Below are 24,088 nucleotides of genomic sequence, written 5' to 3'. Positions count from 1 at the left end.
CTATTTTTGGCAGATGTCCTTTTTGGGAGAAAGTGTGTGGCTTAGATGGAGGAGCAGGACCTATCATCTTGGAGTTCTGCTCCCAATGGAGGCATGTAGTCAGAAACATACAGTCACTTCCAACCAAGGAACCCTGGTACCCCGTGACAGGTCAGAGCAGCAGTTTGATTGCTCCTAGCACCGTTGTGAGAACAGTTTAAAAGGCTGCTAAGAATGTATCTGAAGTGGGCATTCACTCAGAAATGACAATGCTAAAAGAGTGGATTAAGAATCAAACTCTCTTTCACCACAAACCCCACCCACATTTAATTATATACCCTCCCATGACTTGACCCAGAATTCCCAGGCTGACAGGCAGGCTGCATTAACTAAAGCTGGGTTAAAGTGTGCTCTGCATGCACATGCTCCTCCCAGAGAAGCTAAGGGCCTCTTCCCCTCCCCAGACCTTGGAAGCCTTGACTACGGCTGAACCCTGACCACTTTCTGCTTGCCTAATATCTCCATGGGTGATCATTCACATTTCTGCTAGGCCTATCTTGGCTTCCCAAACAGAGAGAAAGTGATTCATGGTCCATCTGTATATCTCTTTGATGCAGAGCTGCACTTTGTATATGTTGACATTTATGTCCAGCTACTGATCAGCATGAATACATGGGGGCAGTACGGACTATAAACCTTTTTAGTAAAGCATGAATGACCCTCCAACTCAGGAAAAGACACAGTGATAACTTTCTGAATTCTCTGCAGCTGCATTTGTCATTCCTGTGGACACCATGACTCCAAGCCATTTGTGTTCCTTGAAAATTACCAACCGCCAGCCCTTAGCCTGACACCAATTATATGCTTCAAGCTTCTGTCAGAGAAGAAGTGTCAAAGGCAGCCACCATCTTTTTCCCAGAACACTTTTTGCAGTTCACTAACAACCATTTAGGAAGATCAGTTTGAGAGAGCAGAATTTTCAAGTAAGTGTCAACTAACGGGCTGCCAAAGGAGAAGGCAGAGTTAGATCTTTAAAGATCTTTCCTTCTTAGATGAAGGTCTTTCCATTAACAGATCATTAACAAATGATCAAATGATCTGGGGCTACAATTTCAACCTTGCAAGGGGCAGTTATCAGTTAAAAAAAAAACAAAAACAAAAACAGAAAGCAAAGACTTATTTTCATTTTATGTGCATGTGTTTTGCTAACAAGTATGCATGTGTACCATGCACATGCCAGGTGTAGAGGTCAGGAGAGGATGTTGGATCCCCTGGAATTGGAGTCACAGAGAGTTATGAGCCATCACGTGGGTGCTGGGAACTGAACTTGGGTCCTCTGCAAGAACAGAGGAACACTGAGCCATCTCTCTCTAGTCCTCTTTTGGTTGTGAGCTGTAGCCTTTAACTGTAGAACCATCTCTCCAGCTCAATTAGCTTAAAAAAAAAAGTCACACTTTTTTACTTCAGGCTAGCCTGGGACTCACTATATAATCTAGGGTATCTCAGACTCAGAGACCACTTGTTTCAGCTCCCTGAGTGCTGGGATTAAAGATGTGAGCCCACTAGAACAATATGCCCAGCAGAAATAATTTCTTTCTTTCTTTTCCAAGACAGGGTCTTATATACACTAGGCTAGCCCATTACTCCTTACATAGCCAAGCTTCTGATCCACTTGAACATCTGCCAAAAGTTGAGCCTCTACTCCTGGAGTACTGGAAATTATAGGCACGAAGGGATCATCACACCTGTTTAGCTATTATTACTTTTGAAAGTAAGATAAAACTTATGCACTGTTTTACAAAAAAAAAAAAAAAAAAGCCAATGCATAAAAATATTCATAAAGTCATGGACAGACTCCAGATTAAGCTCTGATCACAGGGCTGGGGATGCAGCTCTGTGACAGAAAGCCTCCCGAGCAAGGGTGTGGCTTCATCTTAAGCATAGCTACAAACCACAGTCTGCTTTAAGCCCATTTATCTCAATGAGCCCCTAAATCTGGAGTGCTTATTTGGTGATGGGGGCAGGTAATGGGTGGTAGCAGATAATACATGTTTAAATATATTCAGAAGGTTGTCTTCGGCTACAGCGGATGGTCAGCCTTTTACACACGGCTATTTCCATAGAAAAATTCTGCTGGGAGAGAACCAGGGAGAAGGTCTTCTCATTTGATGCAGACACAGGACTCAGATAACAGAGACAAATACAAATTTCCAGGACGGCCAGAATCAGTCAATTCTCGCAACTCCCAGGCTAGTAAAGCCTCCCTACCTCCTGTCCCCTAGCCCCTCCACAACCCCCCTCAGGCCATTTAACCACTGCAGGGTTCCAGGAACACTTGTTTTGGCTTATTTTGATGCTCTTGAGCATTTTAAAAAGCAGTATAAAAGGGAAAAACAGATACTAAGTGGTTTAGTACAAGAAACAAAGAGCTAACTAGAAACACAATTCTCTAACAGTTTCACTTCCCACGTTTGTTTTGGCTAGATTTCTTCCTACAGTCTTACACAGCTGAGAGAAGGTCTTCAAGTTCATAAACTTTTAAAACAAACCCAAGAGAAACAAGAATGCAAGCACAGAGGTTCCTTTGAGTGTAAAGATACGTTTTCTATAAACCATGTGGGCTGTTCAGTTCTGTTTGTATTTGTGATAGCTGGATATTTTTAGGGTATTTATATCTCTGAGTCATTTGTCTAGAATTTTCTTCCCCTTTCCAGAAGGAAAAAAAGTAAAGGCAGGCAGGAAGGAAGGAAGAAAGGAAGAAAAATCCACTCTTTAAATCAATATAATCCCACTGTTGTAAAGGAAAACAGAGCTTACTTCTTAAGGTTCTATTGGTAACAAGAAGAATTTCCTTCCTCCTAGCCAGGCCCAGTGTGCACCTGGACTTGGGCAGGCTGAGCCAGGAGGATCATTAAAAGGCTGACCTGATCCCCACAGTGAGGGTCTGTCAGAGGAGCAGGGAGTGAATTTATGTCTTCTGGCCATTTTAACAGTACCAGGAAACAATACTTCTAGTCAGTACCAACTTCTGCTGTGTCAAAAGCCACACACACACACACACACACACACACACACACACACACACACACACACACACTGTCCCTCAAATCCTGGGAGAATGCTTATGGCCACTTAGGTGAAAAATACACAGGGGACTAGCATGACTCAGGATTCACATTTTGCTAGAAAAAGAAAGCATGTTTCTGAAACACAAGGCACATACCCTCACTCTTGTACATAGCCACTACACAGGGGCACTACAGGAGGACTTAATGTTTCGTTTTTCTAAAGGGCTGACCTACAATCACACACTCCCAATGCAATTTTAAATAGGACGAGAGTATTCTGTGTGATGATGTGGTTAAAAATAACAGTTTGTAGCCAGGCAGTGGTGACACACACCTTTATTGGAAGCACTTGGGAAGCAGAGGCAGGCAGGTCTCTGTGGGTTCTAGGCCAGCCTGGTCTACAGAGCTAGTTCCAGGATAGCCGGGGTCGGGGAGGGAAGCAGCAATAGTTTGCAATCAGACAAGTGATTCTGTCACTGAACCCTTAACTCTAGAAAGAATGAACTTACAGACAGGGAGAGAGAGAGAGAGAGAGAGAGAGAGAGAGAGAGAGAGAGAGAGAGAGAGAGAGAGAGAGAGAGGGGGAGAGAGAGAGAGAGAGAGAGACTGAGAAGGGGTTTCAAATGCGACCCCAGGGGGCCCCCCCCCCCCCCCCAGACAGGGTTTCTCTGTGTAGCCCTGACTGTCCTGGAAATCAATTTGTAGGCCAGGCTGTACTCAAACTCAAACAGAGGTCTGCCTACCTCTGCTTCCCGAGTGCCTGGATTAAAGGGATTCAGCACCACCACCACCTCCACCACTGTCCAGCAAGATGCTAGAACACTTTTGCTTCTGAGGACGTAGGTCGATTCCCAGCACATGAACATTTATAATTCTAGGTCCAGGGGGATCTGATTCTCTCTTCTGACCTTTGCAGGAACCAGTCATTCCTGAATGACATACATTCAGGCAAAACCACTCACACACACAAAACTTAAACACACACACAAAGGTTACTCGCTCAAGCTTTGCTCTGAACTCTGAACAAGTCCACTTCTGGAAGAATGAGGACAGCAGCGGCAGTGGCTTTCGTTTGGCACGTGTGCACCATGTGGCAGACTGCGCCATGCTTCCCTCTTACAGCCCTCCCCCATCCATCCCCCACTCTGCATAACAAGCACAGATAGGTGCAAAGACTGTTTGCAGACAGAATCTGACGCAGACTCCCTGGTGACCCTGAAACCTGTCAGCCCCTGATGGTGGTGCTTTCTTTTGTTTTGTTTTAAGGATAAGGTTGTACGAATGAATGCCTTTTGGCAATGGCATGTATTCTATACTGTGTGAGCAATTCTCTGGATTACAAGGTGGGTATGGTAAGTCACAGTGTCCTCTGGCACTTCCTTATACATAGCTTACAGATATTAAGAATGCTACTGCTTTCCTGTATCACGCTAGCCTAAAATTCCAGCCCATACATGCCAACATCCAATATGGAGTACATTCTTGACCTAGTTCCTTTCTTATTGAATCTTGGTTACAATACATATGTGGCACGAGTTATACAAATGGCCTTTAAGGTTGCTCTTGTGTGCTCTGACAGGGGTCAGACTAACTGCCTGCTACTGAGAGGGTTATTTACCATTCATTCCCAGCTGCCACAGACCTCGTGCAGACTAGCTGATTAACTAGGTTCATTGAGGGTCAGAGCTGCACACTGATGTATGGAATGTCAGCGTGACTGGACATACTGTGGTATCAAATAAAACTTCCCGGTCTCCATGCTCAGGAGGCCACAAAAAAGACTCCAGGGGTACAGCAGTTTGGGGAAGAGGAAGGCAGGGAAGAGCATCTTTTCATAACCCCTCTGCCATCTGTGTTCTGAGGCACCAAAGTTTACTGTGTGACATTAACATCTGACATCATGATTTTTTTTTTTTTAAAGGATGAAGAGGCAGACATGTAAGCCCCACACATCAATCTAATCCTGTTTATTCGAAGATACAGAGAGGGTTTATGTGAGTCTACTTTTTATGGCTGTTCCCTTCAGGAATAAAGAGGCACACTGAGACTTCTGTGGGTGTCCTACTAATATCTATATCTCCCCCCCCCCCGACTAACTTGATGAGCATCTTTCTCCCTAGGTAATGTTGGCTCATGAGAACTACAGCATCAGGGAATGGAAGCCGTGGACTGTGCCCAGGCCTCGTAGGATACCGTGTACTGTTAGAGACTTAGAGCACCAGGTTCCAAGAACTGTCACTTTACTGAGCCTCTTAGGGAGATGCTACATCCCGAAATGTCCCAGGGTGATGGCTCAAGGACTAGCTTCAACTTAAAGAAAAACAGACAAGAGCAGGATTCTCAAAGGATATGAAAAGACAAAGAGGGTGTGTGCCTATCAACAGGAGAAAAGGAAAACAAACAAACAAACAAAGCCCTGCTGTCGGTTTGTGCTTATGGGTCGCTTTCCTCAAAAGCATGCCTTCCACTCTTGCACTCCATGTGCTGCCCCCATAACTGGAAGCAAATTCTCCATAGCACTTGCTACCTTACTGACCCAACACAGCTCTCTGGTCTATTGCTTGCTTGTGGCCTGGCGACCCCAGCAGGAGGTTCTAACTGGCTGAACTCCCTAACCTATCCTCAGAGCCTGTGCTGAAATGAAGTGGTAAGTCAAAGGTTACTCGCCATCTTAATAAGTCCATGAAGTGCCTACCCTCTCATAAAGTGTTAACCGAGAACATTTCCCTCTACAAGTCTTAATTGGCCGTATACTGATAATTATGTGGATAAACAATACCGGAGTTCTGAAAGCAGGTCTGTATAAAATGAACAAATACATAACCAGAAGACAGACATGAAGCATCATATACTGCCTCAGAGGTCTAGTGGACGTGCTTCCCTGTGTTAGCCTGAAGCAAGAGGCCAAAGGAGCTAGGGAGACAGTAGGGTCAGCAAGGCTGCTTACGTGTCTTGGTCTCGGTTTGCATTCGCCTCATTATCAGCCCAAAGTTCACTCCGTGACTCCAAAAAATGGCTCCAGCAGTTTAAAGGAAAGAAAAGAGAGGAGAGGAGAGGAGAGGAGAGGAGAGGAGAGAGGAAAAGAGAAGAGAAGAGAAGAGAAGAGAAGAGAAGAGAAGAGAAGAGAAGAGAAGAGAAGAGAAGAGAAGAGAAGAGAAGAGACTTTCTTCCTAGAAAGACATTCTCCCTGCCTTCCCTCTTAGGGTTTGAATGTGTTCCCAAGAATTCATGATGGAAAATGTATCCCTCTGCCCTCAGGAATAGACTGATGTTGCTATCCTGGGAATGGATACATGCTTGCTCCATCTCACCATATTCTTTGCTATGACAGAGAAAAATAGACCTTGCCCTGCCTGGGATTTCCTAGTCTTCAGAGCCTTGAGCTACGCAAACCCTTATTCCTTTTATTCTGCATTCTCAGGTCCCGGTATGACGGGGGGGGGGGGGGAGGTACCACCTACCTGTAATTTTACCCAGACTGGCTTTCTGGAAGTCAGGGTTCCTGAGCTCCTCAGTGCTTGCAGACTTCATGACAGAATTGATGGACGACAGGGTGCTGATGAGCTGCGAGTTGAGGGAGCCGATCTGTGAGTGAGGCTCCCCAAAAGCCTCTGCCAGCTCACTGTAGTTCTCAGCCAGCAACGTCTGTTGCTCTGCCAGCAGCTTCTGCACGCGTTCAATGTAGTGATCCAAGCCAGTCACCATTCCGGATGCAACCCGAGGCTGAGGAGACTCCTCCAGGAGCTCCCCTACGGGCTCGTTCCCAACACCCACACTCCTCCTGTTGCCCATCAGTCCCACAGTCAATGGTGGAGGTCCGCACGCTATGGTCCGCATTTTGAGACCAACTAGATAGTTGTCCTGAATATTTATCTGTCCCACACCCGACTCTTTGGTCTTCACGGCACATGGCTTGTCGAACTCAGAATTGCCAGACAGCACTGTCCCGACACCGACAGACCGAGTCTTAGTGGAGGGGTTGATGTCTCTGACGAGGCCTTCTCCGATGGCCACCGTTCGCATCTCTACAGTCTGGGTGCTGGTCTGCTTGTCCAGAGTGTGGAGGAAAGTGTTGGTGCAGGACTCCACCAGGGTGGCTGCCTCGGTGTTAGTGCACTGGTCCACCCGCTCCAGATTCGTGCTGGTGTGCTGGTCTGTGGTATGGGGCACCGCCATGACAGCTGCTTCCTCCCGGCCTACAGCCTCTGTGTTCATGCTTCGGGAGATGCACTCCTTGGGGAAGCAGACGACCACATCCACGGAGCAATCTCCACAGCCGATGGACCGCACGTCTTTGAGGTTCAAGTTGGTCTTAAGGAGTGTCAGGTCGCTCCCGGAAGCCTCTGTGTTGCTGCCTGTTTCACAGACACTGACTTCCACACCCACACTCCGGTCACAAGTCTCAACAGACCTCCCTACGCATTGGTCATGCATCGCCACCCTCTCCTTCACGACCCACCAATTCATGGGCAGCTCGGGTCCCACGACTTGGTTCTTGTAGTCAGGATGGCAGGAGGTGCCTACGCTACTAGTTTGCACAGAGGTCCCAACACATGACTCCCTTGTGTCCACATGACTGCCAACCATTTGATCTCTGGTTGGCACCAGTGCCTCTACCAACTTGCTGAAGACAAGCGGCTGGGCCATCGTAGCCTTGTCAACTTTTTTCCTGGATCCGGCGGCCTGTAGCTCTTGCTTGAGCTTAGTCATCTCCCGGTCATGGGTGGTTTCTTTAAGCTGTACTTCCAGGCGGTAAATCTTCTCCTTTAAGGCCTCTATGGTCTGCTGCTGCAGTTCGATCTCTTTGTCAGCTTCAGTGATTACCCCAAGCATGGCTTCTGTCACACTGATGCCAAAATTCCTCGTCTCGGTGACCGTCCCCACAGCCGTATCCTTGCAGGGCCTGAAGTCTCTGTGGTATACAACGACGTCGTTCATGTTCTCGTCACTACCCACGGCCACAGACTTGCACTCCCGAGATGGGTACTGCCCATTCTCCCTGAGCTCTGGTGCCACCTCGCAGCTGCTGTCCTGAATCTTCTGCTCTAGTGCCTGCATGTCGGCCGTGAGCTGCCGGAACTCCTGGATCCTCTGCGTGCTCTGCTCCACGCTCTCCATCTCTTCCTCCTCGTAGTCGATGTACAATTCCCCGCCGCCTCTTCGGGCTCGGGAAAGCAGTTCCATCTGCGAGGCGTTGCCGGCACTGTAGGAGCGTTTCCTTACACCGCACGCTTCGTTCTGGGATGCGGCCCTCTGGTTTTTCAGCTGCGCGGCCAATTGCCTTTTCTCTTCTTGCAAGACGGAGATCTTGACTTGGAGTACGGGGATGGTCCTCACCTGCTCCTCAAGCTCCTTCAGGCGTTTTAAGGCGATGGCCATCTGCTCTCGGATGTGCTGCAGGTGCATGGGGCTCACGTTGGTCACCGGGGTGGAGATCCCTGAACTCAATGGGCTGTGCCGGACGGAGCTGCCCATGGAAGACGTCGTAGGAGCTGCTGGGACGTAGTTGCTATAATCCCCATTGCCTTGGTAGCCATTCTGAAGCTGGTGCATTGCAGAACTGTGGTTACCAGACCCCATAAAGGATGGGAGGGAGCTCGTGGAGCCCATGCCTCCAAAGCTGGCCAGCCTGGGCCTCCTGAACTCACCTGGTGCCATCTGCATGGTGACTCGCTCCTGTTCCAGTCTTCTCCGGGTCTCCATCAACGTCTTGGTGACATGGAGGTTGTGCCTGGGTAGTTGTGGTGAGGGAGGGGGCAGTAGCTGTCGGTTTTCTGAGATAGCAAAAGTGGGTGAGGTTTCTAGTGGGGCAGGTGGCCGTGGGATTGGGGTTGACGTGACGTGGCTCCTGGCTAGGAGAAAGCTGGGACACTGCTTGCTGTCATCACTGTTGGAAGATGACAGAGACTCAGTGGAAGTCCACACACCTTGATGACCAGGTATGGCCCTGACTTCTGGACATGGCACAGACGGTTTTCGCCTCTTCTGGATGTTCAGTTTCTTGATAGTATTTCCCTTCTGTATGTCATCCACGTATTTGACGAAATCTAAGTCTAGCTGAAAACCGTAAGGGGTTTCCACAAAATATGGGTCTTTCTTTTCCTTGTTAGGGTCTCCATTCAGAATTCCGTCTGCTTTTTCTAGGAGAGAGAAGAAGACACGGCGACACGTGCATTACATATCTTAGTAAGAACAATTACTTGTGAGTGTAGCACAAGCCAGTCCAATGTAAGAGTTGTCAGTCCTAGTTTCTGAACTTCACCCCATCTGAATGAAAATGGAGACACTGCCCATCACAATGACACAAAGTCTGTAATCCTAGCTACTGCGGAGACTGAGGCAGGAGGATTCTATTTTCAGGGCCAATCTGAGCAATTGAGAGAGATTTTTATTTCAACATACAGTAAGCATGGCTGGATGAAGCTCAGTAGTAGAGCAATCTACAGTACTAACCACCCCCTTACAAGTAAAAGGACAATTTAAGTATTCAACCCATAACATTATGAGACAGTGGTCTTGAGAGTCAAACACAAGTTCTATTTGGTACTAAAAGCCTGACAATATGGCCTCATCGAGTCTCTTGTCCTCTACAGTTCTCTGAAGGAAAAGAGGGGAGTTATATCCTATCTAACAACACAGTGTCCACTAAGTCACAAAATACACTAAGTCAGCAGACTAAGAGAGTGGGTCACAGCAGAAGGGCGGAGCCAGGGGTGTCAGTGTGTGTGTGTTCATTTTTTTCTGCAGGTCTGGTAGTTTGTCTTGCCAGTGGCCAAGAGCCACCCAGTGTCTAACTAGCTCCACATGACTCCATCTTGCTCTGACTCCTTCTTGCATCCAAGCTGGGGGTGGGAGGGGGAGCTGGGGGAGGGGGAGGGAGGAGACAGGACAGGAAGTGAATTCTCTAGTATCCTATGTGCAAGAACACAGTGGCAGGATAAACTTTCACCTACCGCTTAGTTTCTCTCTCTACTTAAAATTCTCTACCAACTGGAGGAAAGTTTCCTCCACTCTGCCCTATTTTGCTTTTGATATAACATTTACTAACTCACAAATACCTGGGTTTTGAAATCCTTAGCAACCCAGACAAGTCTAAATGGAAGGAAGGGCAAACCAAATTCCAACTTCAGGATCATGTGGTTATTTAGTAAACGCTACTTCTGGCTAAGCCAAACATTTCAAAATGGAAACACAGGAACCTTTCAAAGCACAGAACTTGTTGCTGATCTGAGCCATGCATTTCAGATTTAAAAGCAAGGTCGTTTTGTTTGTTTAAACGGTAGGATTAGGTCATATGTTTTTCTACAGCCACACTGAGAAGGCTTGCATTTCTAAGACTATGGAAAGGACCAAAAGCTAGGAGTGAACATGAGAGCCATTTGTCCTCTGTCCCAGTCCTGGTTATCCTTCCCTGTCTATACTCTTGTCCAGCCCAAGGATGTGAAGCAAACTTAGGCTTCTGCCTGCCTTCGGAGCACCCAGCACTGCTCCAGCATACAGCTGGTGCCAAATACTTGGAATGATCCGCTTTAAAAGCCCCCAACATTTTTCTCTTTAAAAACTCTGGAAAGTTTAAAAAGACCATCAAACAGGAATAAAAATGGGCACGCATTCATCGTGTCTCAATTTCTAAACAATATTAAGATAAGAGTACTTGGCTAGCCTGTGGTGTGAGTCCCAGGGTTTAACCGTGCCAAACCCAAATAACCCCCAAACTCAAACCACCACCGCGGCCACCACAACAAAGCAGTATTAAAACCGCTTGGAGTAAATGTTAAGGAATTCTCTTTGAAATAAGTGCCCAAGCGTGAGCTGACCCAGAGTTCCAGTGCCTGGAAATTTGAGCTCATGCTAACAGAATGTATCTTCCCTGCTTTCTGTCCAATTCCACGGGACAGTGAGCTAGCTCAAAATATGCAGCCAGACCTGTTTCCAGAAGTGTCTGAAATTCCAAAGGAAGCAAGAAGAAAAGGACGGAGCCCACCATCTCAGGGTTGGAGAGGTGGGGGCTGAATACTCATGGTGTGGGGATGGGGGTTGGGGAAAGAGCCTCAGGGTCCAGCCTGGAGGGAGCTGAAGCCATCTGCTGGTCGCCCTAACTCCCTAAGCACCCGACCCGGTTCCCTCAGTTCCCCCCCCCCCCGGCCCCCAACCCGAAGGCCAGCCCCTCCCCAGCTCACCTACTGCAGGCTCACAACAGGCCAGCCTCTGGCCGCCGCCGCACCCCGAGCTGGGATTCCGCTCCTCTCCACTTAAGGGAACGCCTGTCAACTGGCGCGCACACCTCCCAGGCCCGCAGGGACACCATAGGCCCAGCCTGCACCAATGAGGGCTCCCCGCGTCCCGCCGCCGCCGTCACCCCGCAAAGCACACTCAGCGGTCCGGCATCCCCCCCCCCCCCGGAGTCTTAATGAAAACAGGAAGCCGCCTTCTTCGGGAGAACCTGTGCTCTTCGGTGCAACTTTTGCCAGAAGCCCAAATAAAGCCGGCAATGTGAGCCTGTCCACCGAGGGCTCAGCCTGCCCCCGGGGCCAGACACTTCATCAAAGAGTCTGTGTTCTGGAGGCAGGCCCAGCAAACTCAGCCCGGGTCACCTGAGGAAGGGCAGGGCCACAATTGGCCACTGTTCCCGAGCACTGAAGGGCACTTCTCAGCCTAGCTCATGACAGGTGACCTGTAACCAATAGTTTCCCTCCAATGGCCGAGCCCTTGCCACGGATCTTAAAGAAAATGAACGAAACAGGCCCTTTATCCAATGCAAACGAAGCAGAGCCAGCGAGCGTGCTTGCGAGAGTATCACAGAGACTTTACAAAGAAAAAGGCAATGATCATGTCTGAGCCGGTGGCAGCTGGCATGGCTCTTCCGTTTTTTCTTGAGGGCATTCCCACTGCATCGTTTTCAGTAGGAAAAGGGAGTGGGTTTAGTCGGGTGTTAACAACCCCCAGCCCGGAAACACAGAGCATACTTTTCAGCAAAACTTAACTGCGCTATATTTAGCTACTTCCCAGGCTCAGCATGTAGATAACCAAAGGTCCGGATCATTCTGAATTATCCCCAAGTGACACTTTGGACTTCTCCCCCTGGAAATCAGGGACAGTTAGAATTTAACCATGGCAGACTTCTTTCCAAGCACTGCTGAAACCTGACGACAGAAAGGGACCCTCGAGTTCATATTTCTTTCTCTAGCAATAAAGAAAAAAATAAACCCAAATAGACAAAAACCTGCCCCCTCCCCCAACAAACAAACACTGTTACAACAAACAAACACCTGTTACAATTATCCTGGGTACCAAGTATTCCATTATATTGAAATATCCAGGGCTGGTGAGATGGCTCAGTGGGTAGGAGCACCTGACTGTTCTTCCAAAGGTTCGGAGTTCAAATCCCAGCAACCACATGGTGGCTCACAACCATCCTTAACAAGATTTGACTCCCTCTTCTGGAGTGTCTGAAGACAGCTACAGTGTACTTACATATAATAAATAAACAAATCTTAAAAAAAAAAAAGAAATATCCAGTCTGACTTAAATACTTTTTATTTAATTTAATTACCCCTCCCCTCTTTTAAGATAGTCTTATTAGATAGTCCTGGCTGTCTTGGAACTAGCTCTGTAGCCCAGGCTAGCCTCCATCTCAGAGATTCCCCTACTTTGGCTTCCTGTTTGGAAAAGAGGGGTGGTTACCACATCTAGGACACAATCTCACTTTTTTTTTTTTTTAAATCTCCTGATTTCCAGTGTACACAAGCACCTGTCGACATGCCTAGGTCTTCTATGGGGCCCATATTTATTTTCAATTTTTTTGTACAAGTACATCTTACCTTTTTTTTTTATACTCTGAACATCCTCAGAGCAATGGATTACAATTTCTAAAAAAAATCTCCTCACACCAGCTAACAAGATGTTAGAAAGAAAATATATGTTTAAAAGTCCTTTAGCAGATATTTTTAGGGTGTGGAATGAGGAGTGATTTTATATATATATATATATTCATGCCACTGTCCCTACAGGAATGTATTGCAGTAAAAATCTAAGCATACTCAAGCAGGCAGGCATGAAGGTGGCCAGAGAAGACTGTTAACAGATAGTTCATGAAACAGCCCTTACTCCCACTCCGACCCCAACTCAAACATCTCTCCAGAGACCTAGAAATAATCTTTAGAATTCAACTTTCCCTCCCATGCAGATGTGATAGCTGTCAACTTGGACTTGAATTTGCATGAGGGGAGAGAGAGGAGCCTGTGGTAAGGAACCTGGATCTCAAGCGGCTCTGTGGGTGAAAGCTGGTATTACAGCTCTTTTCTTTTTTTGGCTTTTTTGAAGACAGGGTTTCTCTGTGTAGCCCTGGCTGTCCAGGAACTCACTCTGTAGACCAGGCTGGCCTCAAACTCAGAAATCCGCCTGCCTCTGCCTCCTAAGAGCTGGGTTAAAGGCATGGGCCACCACTGCCCGGCTGGTATTACAACTCTTGAAGAGGGCCAGGCAGTGGTGGCGCAAGCCTTTAATCCCGGCACTTTGTAAGTAAAGTGACCTTGATCTCTGAGAGATGCAGTAGCGTGCGTCTATCCTGTGCTATCTTCTCACTGCTACCCCCACATTGGGGGCTGTACCATAAAAGGAAGAAAATGCTGAGTAACCAAACTCAGGCTTTTATTAAAATTGGTAAATTCATGAGTAAGGGAGTATAAAAAACAATAGAGTTTTGGGGAAAAAAAACATACCTGAGTTATAAGATGACTTTTTAGTTGTCTCAAAACCTTTTTTTAGAATAACAGAAATATAGCCAGGCAGTGGTGGCCCATGCCTTTAGTCCCAGCACTTGGGAAGCAGAGGCAGGCGGATTTCTGAGTTCGAGGCCAGCCTGGTCTACAGAGTTCCAGGACAGCCAGGGCGGAATAGCAGAACTCTGTCCATTCTCACACAGTCCAACCTCTACTGGCGAGCAGAACTCAGAGAGCAACAGCTTCCACATGGTCTGGAGCTGGAGAGCTACGCAGGTGTTTACGAGAATTTTCTGAGTGCTTGGAGTGCAGTGCTGGAGTCTGACTACTCCAGCATGCCTCTATCCTCCTTATATAACTTTTAATGAAAAGTTATTGGATGCAGAAAAATGATCCTATTCTGTTGAAAGAGTGGGAGGAAAAATTCATAAGAAATAAAATGAGGTGTTAGGCTAGCTGGGAAAAAACGGAATGTCAAACACAGCATGGGTTGAAGTGAATTACAGAGGTATGTGATCAACAAGCCAGAAGGTAATCCAGAAGATAATCCGTGAACAAGTGGCCAAAACAGAATGGGATGCTCAAAAAGAGCATCTGAAGACCAGGGAAGCAGTGATGGTAAGAATACCAAGGAAAGCAGGGCGGGACTGTGTCTGTGGGGGCAGGGGATGTGAGAGGTTGGGGAGGGCTGTGTCTGTGGGGGCAGGGGATGTGAAAGGTGGGGGAGGGCTGTGTCTGTGGGGCAGGGGATGTGAAAGGTGGGGGAGGGCTGTGTCTGTGGGGGCAGGGGATGTGAGAGGTGGGGGAGGGCTGTGTCTGTGGGGGCAGGACAGGTGAGACAAAAGATGCTCTAGTCTTGGGACCAAGAGCTGGGCAACCTACCTCTTCCCCTTGTAGTATTTAGCCACCAACTAGGGAATAAAGGCTAATTAAGGCTATAGCAATTACGTCCATAAGGACTGGACTGAACTTGGCAAAGAGAGGCTGAATTCAGAGCACCAATTAAAATGGTTTGGGAGCTTTCTTTTCTTTTTAAAAATACAGCCTTATTGTGTATCTCTCTGGCTGACCTGGAAGTGACTGCGTGAGCCAGGCAGCCCTTGAACTCAGAGAGCTCTGCTCTCCTCGCAAGGGCTGGGTTTAAAGGTGTGTGCTATTGCGAGGATAGCAATCGTCTTACTAGCCACTGGGACGTAAGTGTAGAACAGAGAAGATATGTATTCGTGTGTTCAAGTTATAATCAATATTGAGACGCATTAACACCTATCTTTCCGGGTTGGAGAGATGGCTTAGTGGTTAAGAGCACTGGCTGTTCTTCCAAAAGTCCTGAGTTCAATTCCCAGCAACCAACCACATGGTGGCTCACAACCATCTGTAATGGGATCAGATGCCCTCTCCTATCCTCCATTCTCTTCACTTTTTAACACTCTCTGTTGTAGGAGCTGGAGATACAATGTAAAGGAAAGAAACAAGATCTCCACTCTCACGGGGCTCACAGCCTAGAGCAGATGGCACACACAGGAAAAAGAAACAGACAAGATGCTTAGCAGGAGTGGAGGGTCCTCAGCAGCTTTGACAGCAGCCTGTCTGGGTGACTCTGCTGCTCTCTGAACATGGGCTGCAGCAGTGTCTTAGGCCAGCATCCCTCCTGAGCTGGCCTTACGACTGGAAATCAAAAGTCATCCAGTCCTTTTTCCTCCCATCTCTACCCTGTCAGTCTGGTCTGAAATTAGGGCTAACCACAAAAAACCATGACAGCCTCAATTAGAGAAGGCTCCCCAAGTCCAGAACAGATTCCCATGAGCTCTGAGGGTAATTGCAATCATCACACGATAAGGCTAGCCTTTATGTGTATAAATTTACCTCCTGTAAAACTCCAACCCCCATGAAAAAGGCCCAACTGCTGCCGCAACAGCAGTGCGGCATGTTCTTGTGGCTCTTCTCCATTCGTGGGTGAGATTCAGACACGTTAGAAATCATTTCATCCAGGCTCAATGCGTTACCGACTCAATTTTAACTTTATAAACAAGTGCCATTGTCTGTCCAAATGATATTCGATTTGGGAAGACCTAAGATGGACTCTGCTCACCAGCTAGTAGCTCAGACAGCAGGGGTTCTCAATTCAGTCTTGTTCTCCGTGGTGACATCTGACAACATCACAAGGTAGTGCCACAACAGGTGAGTGCCTAAGTGGCAGCCTGAGGTGGCACTGAATGTTAGGTCTGCCCCCTCCCCCAAGATAGCCTTTAGGTTCCAGATGCCAGTAGTGCCAAAGCCAAGAAATCCTTGCTGAAGATGTCCAGCAGAGCAAAAACATCTGCATACAGTAACATCTGGACTGTTGCCTGTCATCCCTCTATTTCTCAGTGGGCTACAATATTATGTGCCAGGGACAGGGGTATCTTTTTAAAGACAGAGTCTGCTATGTATCTCTAGGGCACGGAGCTTGCTCTGTAGACCTCAGACTTAGTAATTGATTCTCCTATCTCTGCCCTGTGAGTGGTGGTATTACAGACCTGCATCAACGTGCCTGGCTGTCCATCTTTTCAACCAGTGTATATTCACTGTCTAAAACAATGGGCTTTGTGGTGACATTCTCACCCATGGGTACCATGTACTTCTGTCATACCCCACGCCCCAATCCCTGACTCACTCCTCCTGTCTCCCACTCCCTCCCTCTTTTCTAAAGAGTTCCTGTTTTACTTGACCCAGCATATGAAAGACAACACACAGTATTTATCTTTCTGAGAAAATGCCACTTTCGAGTAAGAAACACTTGTTATTTTTCTAGACTTCTACCATAATGAGCTATTCTTTATTATGAGCCAAAAAGCACGAGACATTTCCAAACTAATGTGCCTTGGACTTTTAAATGGACAAGGCTCTGATATTATAACTCTATTAGTCAGGGCACAATGGCTTCATTGTTCTGCTGCACACTCTAAGCCCAATTACTGAGCGAACCATGAAGGATAATTACACCCATGTGCCACAACCTCACACACGATTAACATGTTTATACTCAACAGACACCGACAGCCTAAGCTAAAGAGTTAATTCCCACTAACACACTGTCCCCTTTCACAGGAAGCACAGGGACCTGGCTTAAGAGCTGAATCAGTGCCATAGAAGTGTGGCATTGCCACAGATTCCCACCACGACAAGTGGCTGAGTATGGCGTGCCACAGTTAGGGGCATCATGGGGGACCCACAGCTATGGCTGGGAAGCAGGCCAGAAAGCCACGAGGATAAACTGGAGGGTGCAGCTCACGAAGTGAATTCTTCAGCATTTAGAGGCATCCGAGTGAGCAAGACAGCTCCTCCAGGGACGGACAATGGTATAGAGAAAGCAGGAACTGGAACTGGACCAGGCCCTTCCGAACAGGTCTAGCAGGAAGCACTCCTGCCGACAACTGAGCCTTAAGCTTTCATATCCAAACACCTTCCCCCCCAATACCAATCTACACTATTCATTATATGGAAAGCCACAAGTGAGATGCCAATAACGTTAGTATTCTGTATTCTGCTGTTAAAGAATGTGTGGTGGCAGGTAAGGCGCAGTGTCTTGGATTTATCAGTTAACTTTGTTTCACTGACTTACTTAGTTTGCATCTTGAGAATGTCTTGATATGTCGTATCCCAGGTCGGCCACAAACCCCAGATCTGCCTCAGCTGGGCAAGTTCTAGACAGAGGTTAGTTCCTTTCAAGCTTGCTCTTTTCCAGCTAAAAGCCATTCATTCATTCAGCCACGCAAGAACGCTAGGCTCTGTTTGAAGAAAGCTAGACTTCTTTGCCCAGGGAGTGTGTGCATATTGCCTGTCTTAATCTTGCCCCCGGCTCCCTACAGCTAGTCCAAACACTGCATGCAAATAAGGAAAGTGAAAGGGTATTTCAAAAGCATTAAGTACCAGACTCTCGGACACCATCCATGGCGGAACAGCAGCCTCACAGTTTGCTTTGTCTAAGAGGCTGCCAGACAGCATGGTGCTTCTTTCTTTAAATCTTTAGATTTCATCACCGTGTTAGCTGTGTCACGGTTGTTAACCTGCACATGATCCTTACACAAGCCTTCCTTCCTATACCAGCTCCACACTGCACTCCGTAAATTGCGGGGTGGGGTTGGGGGGTGTTCTCACTTTAGGAGGAAGACAGATTTAGATTTTCACTTAGTAACTATTTATGAAGAAACCAACATGGGCCAAGCCGCTTGGTGCTGAACAGAACAGCCACGGGCTGAGCCTGCGCAGATGGAACTTAACAATCTACATACAGGAGATAGACAAGTGCTTGTACAGGTTAGTGACTGCCTTAGTCACTGCTGTGGAGGTGGCTTCACAAGGGCAGGGTAGGGAGTAATCTTGGGATCTGCACTTGAGAGGAAGGTCCACTGGGCAGCCTATAGGGTAGTGGGGGGAGGGGATGAGAAACAATCTAGCAGAAGGGTAGTATAGGGCAAGACCAGTTTTGTATTCTGAAACGCATCTTGAAGCTATTGGGTATTTTAAAGGAGGGAGTGAAATGGTCCATTTACATTTTAATAAGATTTCTCTGGCTAGTCAAAGGATTATGTATTAAAATTCCCTTCTATAACTTCTGGTAGGCTTCCAAGGACTGCTATAACAAATTTTCTCTTTGGACTCACAAGTGAGTATTGTCTGCTTAACAAGAGAGTCAGTGTGGCATGACATTAAATTACCCAAACCTACACGTTCTGTATTTGGGCAGTCTGACTGACTTGCGACTTGGTGCCCATCTCTCCACCTTTCCACCCTGTATTTAGGGGGAAACTGAGACGTCCTGACAAATGCTAACCTCTGTGAGCTGAGCCGGAGACCAGACCCCGGACCAAGGCTGTGTCAGGCTCTATCTGCTGCCCCATTCTGCCGCTAAAAAGGAAAATATTTTTTCTTTAAGCCAATGACTCACTGTGGAGAAAAGTGGTGGGGGAGGGGCTTCCTCTTCTAGAGGTCATTAAACAACAGTCAATCTAATCGGTGAAGGACAGAGGTGGCAGGAGTAATGGCAGGAAGCAGGCAGAGGTCATTTAGGGCATCCAAGCTCTGATTTAGCACACAGAGAGAAGGAATGTGGACTTTCTCCATACTCTGAGATTCTGGGAGAGGAACGGCAGGGATTTAAAGTGTCAACCACAAGGCTGACCTGGCAGCCAGCCTGAGTTTCTGTACTTTTAACTCTTCCTTAACTTTAGTTTTTCAACCCACATCTGACTAGCTGCTTCATAGGGGTGGGGGTGGGGAACTCAACAACATGGAGAGGGTCTAGGTGGACTTAAGTAACCCCCCTCCCGCCCTTCCACCTCAAAAAAAAACCTCATTTACCCACTACATCTAGTCTTGCAAGCTGGGTCTGGGGTTGGCTTGCCTTTTGTCCTGAATGCTCCTGTCTGCCTAGCTCTTCCTTTGCATGATGACACTCACTGTATGAGGGAAGCATCTAGAACCCCATAGCTAACCCCACTACCTGTCAATCATCGCTCTCAACTTCCAACACATTCGCTATTTCAAACCACTGTCTGAGGTCTGCTTGGCTCAGTGACTCTTCCGGAATCCCACTGGACACTTTGAACTCAAAATAATATAATTAGTGATAATAACCAACTGATAAGTATCTCCGAGTCCATAATGCTAGAGTAGAGTGCCAGCTAATGACGGCGGCGGCAAGGATTATGGGAACAGAAAATTACCATAGAGCGACCATCACCGCAGTGGTTGATGGAGACAGGAATGGATGCGAAGGCCGGTAGATGGAATATTTCCCACCAAAGATGAGGATAGGGCTGTGGTCTCAGAAAACCTCATGACAGAACAGACTGTCAGTCATGAAGGGGAAAGTGAGAAGTCAACTGGGATCAAGGCTAGCGTCATGCCCCTGTGAGATCCACTAAGATGGGAGAAGAATCATGTTTGCCAAGTGAGCTGTGGCCTGACTCTAGAAACATCTGTGGGTCCTACCAGAAGGTCAATCTGCAGTGCAATAGGACTTTCTTTAAACATTCTCAAAAGACACAAAGAAAGGAAGCACACCTGTTTCAGACCAACGGAGATGGAATGACTTACATTCTAAAGTCCTTCCTCCTCTTCCTTTCCATTTCTAAGGGATGCAGCCAGCCAGTTATCATTGGGCCGGGCCAGGCCCCTGTGATCCTTGCTCTGCTCTCTGGTACATATTTGAGGACTTTCCCCTTTCTTTGAGATTTTTTTTTTTTTTTTTGGGACAACATATAGCATCTCCCTCAATTCTGACATGTCTGGTGGCCCATTACAAAAATACCACCTGAAGTTCCTTTCTGTGGCGTTAAGTTTCTCACACTGTAGCCTCAACCCAGCACTTCCCAGTTTCTACCCACTCACCTTGGCATATCAAACGTCATTCACACCTATCTGTGGCTTCTCTCCCTGGTGTAGCCATATTTCCCAAGATTCTACCAACTGTCAGCATCAGCTGTGTTGCCCTATGCCAAATGTCTGATCTTCCTCAAAGCCCCACTTACAGCCTTTGCCATTCTCTTCTGGGCATGGTAGGTCACCTTGTTCCCATCATGCTCCTAAAGCCTTTTCGGTATCCGATGACCCACGTTGTGGTTGGCAGGCACATGGCTCACCCCCTACCCTCAACAGAAAATGTCTTAGGGAGGTAGAAACTGAGCAGATGTTTGTTTTTTTTTTTTTAATCCTTCAGTGTCTGCTAGCCTGGTGTTTACCATACCATGTGCTTAGTATATGTCAGCATCAAAACCTCACATTTGTGCATCTACTGATGAGTACATGTGGCAGGGACCGACATCATATATTAAAAGCAGGTAAGCCAGGACAGACTGCCCATGCTACTTGCTAGTTACTGGCAAGCTAGATTATCCTCCAACTGTATAATTAGAAAAACAGGTGTCTACATCACTGCTGTGAGAATCATCAGGGATGCTGGGGGGTGGGGGTGGGGGTCTGTGCTATGACTAGATCAGTAACAGCCCTGATATTATACAGAAATTATACAGAACTCTACCTCTAAATCTGTCAGGACCCCATGAGGTTCGGGTCTGAGGTATGCGTTAAAATCAAGGGAATCTGCTAACCTTTATCTTGAGCCCTGAAGCAGGGTATGCATGAGCACATGTATAATATATTGGAGTGGGGGCTGGTAGGTAAAGGGGTACTTGTGTCCAATTATGCACAGGAACGAAGTCAAACAAAAGTGAACAGGCACCTTAACTTCTAAAAGCATACTAGGACAAGGTAAAATATATTCTTCCCCCAGGGATGTGAAGGTTCTGGAATGGCACTCACTCTGTTGTCTCTGGGGATGTCCTCAGAGCAGAGGGCACTTGAACACTACACAAAGGCTGCCTGAGAACCAGCCAGTACATTTCCACGGTGGTCACTCTAGTAGGGCCTTCCTTAGCTGGGGAGAGGAATAGTCATCGTTTTGCTGAACAAGAACGTGAGCTGTATTCATTCATGGTCAAGCAGTGGACAACAGAAACCCAGACACCAAAAACTGCAGTCATATTTTATGTGTAAAACGAGTCCACTATTATTCCATGATTTCTATGGCCACCCCTTGACTGAATAGCTTGACTAATTTTTTGATACCAAAATTCCCTATCAGGGCATGACGCCAGTTGTTGAGTGAAAGTAGAAATTAATCACCGTGGCTTTCAGACCAGGGGGAGCTCCAGCAGGGCCTGTGGCTTGCTCTGCAGGGCCTGTTCACCAGCACCGCTTCAGTTGCCTCCTGGTCAACAAGACTGAGCTACCCTGCAGATACAGCAACCCAGTGGCAATGCCCTTGGCTCTACCCTGGACATGAGTTAAGAGGCCAGAGGCCAGGCAATAGCACTGAGGAGGAGGAAGTGGAAAGGGCCAGCCACTGTTCCCAGGAACAAAATAGCTTGCGTCTTATTAGGGGGTATGCTGGGCCAAGGAGGTAGGTGCATGGGGGAGGCAGGTACCATGTGGCTGGCACAACCATCCTTTCATCCAGTGTTCAGAGCCAACAGATGCAACAACTCTTGGTCAAGAAGCTACAGGCTTCTCACCAGCCATCCTGAGCTACTTGCTCTTTAATGTTCACTGTCTGGTTGGCGAACTGGTATCAAATACAGCGCAGCCTCATCTCCCCCACCCAGAGGAGGGATGCTTCCCAACCCTGTTCTCAGGAATTCCATGCCAGAGCTAGAGAGATGGCTCAGTAGTTAAGAGCACTGGCTATTCCTGTAGAAGACCCAGGTTTGATTTCCCAGCACCCATTTTGCCCCTCGCAGTCATCTGTAACTCCAGTTCAAGAAGTCGGTAACTCCAGTTCTAGGAAATGCTATGTTTTCTTCAGACATCATCGGTCACCAGATACACACATGGTACACAGACATACATGCATGCAAGATACCAATACTCATACAATTAAAAAGAAAGGAAAACATAAGAAAACAAAACACCCCCAAACAAACCACAAAGAAACATTGAAATTGAGAATGGTGGAGCAGACTTTAATCCCAATATTCAGAGGCAAGGGCAGACAGATTTCTGAGTTTGAAGTCATCTTGGTCTAGATATTGGACTCTAGGTCAGCAAGGGCTACATAGTGAAACCCTGTCCCCCCACCATAAATAAATAAATAAATAAATAAATAAATAAATAAATAAATAAATATATAAATAAATAAATAGAATTCCGGGCAACTCTAAGCACAAACAGAAAAAGGCCATGTGACAAGGATAACTGTGAAAAGCAGACAAGTGCCCAAGCTCCAACTGATAGAGAGGGCACCAACTACACTTGTGGGAATGTTTGGGAGAACTTTTTTTTTTTTCTTTTTTTGGTTTTTTTTGAGACAGAGTTTCTCTGTATAGCCCTGGCTGCCCTGGAACTCACTCTGTAGACCAGGCTGGCTTCAAACTCAGAAATCCACCTGCCTCTGCCTCCCGAGTGCTGGGATTAAAGGCGTGCGCCACCACGCCCGGCTCTTGGGAGAACTTTTGCAGGGATCCCAGCCCCTACAGAGCTGATATAGGAAACCAGAACCAGATTTACTATATCTCGGGCAAACTGAAGAGCGAGAGCTAAAAAGGCAGCTCAGTTAAGAGCACAGTTGTCACGCAGGGCACAGTTGTCATGCAGAGCACAGTTGTCACACAGAGGCCCTGTGTTCATTTCTCAGCACCAGCACCGACAGGGTTGCTCACTGCAACATCTAGCTCTGATGCCCTCTTTTGGCCTGTGGGCACCAGGCACGCACGCACATGGTGCACAGAGGCACACCGTTAAAACACACAAAAATAAACTAAATCTTTAAAAGGGAAAGAAAAACACGTGAGAACAAATGTCCAAGGAGGGATTGACGAACAACAACATAAGGAAAATCCTGGAATTTAAGAAAACCACGAACTCAGAAACTCAAGCTGTAACATCAATGTGAATGAGTCAGTCACCAGGGCTACAAGGACATCTTTGTGCCGAAGCCATGGGCTAAAGGGAAAGTTTTCACTGAACCGAGAGGCGAGTGCCGAGTTATTCTTTCCAGGCTGTAGTAAAGGCAAATATTTTTCATAGCACACAGAGGTCCACTTTACAGTGCAGGAACCCCCACCTACATGTCACATTCCCCTGTCTTTTTTGGGGCATTCCTACTTACCCACCCAGGGACACAAAAGCTGCCATTCGCAGCGAAGCAGGAAGCTATGCCTCAGGAAGCTTCCCTCAGCATTAAAGGGACTCCACACACTCACAGGCACAGAGCCCAGGAGCTGCGGCGGCGGCGGCAGAGTATTTATTTATACCCATTTGGAATTTCCTGACCGACTAACAGCCACGGCGTCTAATTCCATGACACGGAACACTGTGAGACAGCAAAATCACCAATGAATGAAGCCGTGTGACTCGGATCTTAACTGAAAAAACACAGGCTGAGATGGGCCTTTCCCCCCCTCCCTCCTAACTCCTCAAATCACCCTCCCTCTGTGCAATACTGTCCTAGAAACGGAGCTTGTTAACTCTTGGAAGAGAGAAAGCCAGCCAAGGTTCCTCTATGCTTCCCTCTTCCCCAACTCTCCAGCCAGAGGGAGAAGGGTTCCTTGTTAGAATAGCTGGCTTGGAAGGAAGTGATTTGGTAGGATGCTGCCCCAGTTTGGGCTGGAGACCCCCTAAGGGTATTCTTATTTAATGCAACATGGACTCTGAAGGCTAAAAACATCACACATAAATCACAGCCCACCTCCCACCTCACCCATAACACACAACTTAAATGACTTGAAGTTCAAAGGCTGAGAATTCATTTCAGAACAGTTACAATTTGTTTGGTGCAGTGGC

At 47.3% G+C, this 24,088-nt stretch overlaps 1 protein-coding gene across 10 annotated transcripts in view; it reads right to left on the bottom strand.

Moving 5' to 3' along the window:
• Positions 1 to 24,088, bottom strand: part of Kank1 (KN motif and ankyrin repeat domains 1) — a 190,125-nt gene that overhangs the window by 15,932 nt on the left and 150,105 nt on the right. For 9 of the 10 annotated variants that reach the window (XM_021195604.1, XM_021195613.1, XM_029536852.1 and 6 more), the window contains one exon: positions 6,509 to 9,187. In XM_021195604.1, coding sequence (XP_021051263.1) covers positions 6,509 to 9,187 — 2,679 coding nt within the window. Of the gene's footprint in view, positions 1 to 6,508; positions 9,188 to 11,227; positions 11,383 to 24,088 lie in introns of those variants that run through there. The other variant, XM_029536864.1, reaches the window with a different exon arrangement.

Source organism: Mus pahari, chromosome 1, assembly GCF_900095145.1.
Source record: "Mus pahari chromosome 1, PAHARI_EIJ_v1.1, whole genome shotgun sequence".
In the NCBI taxonomy this organism is placed as follows: Eukaryota; Metazoa; Chordata; class Mammalia; order Rodentia; family Muridae; genus Mus; species Mus pahari.
This window is presented reverse-complemented; position numbering and strand designations above follow the sequence as displayed.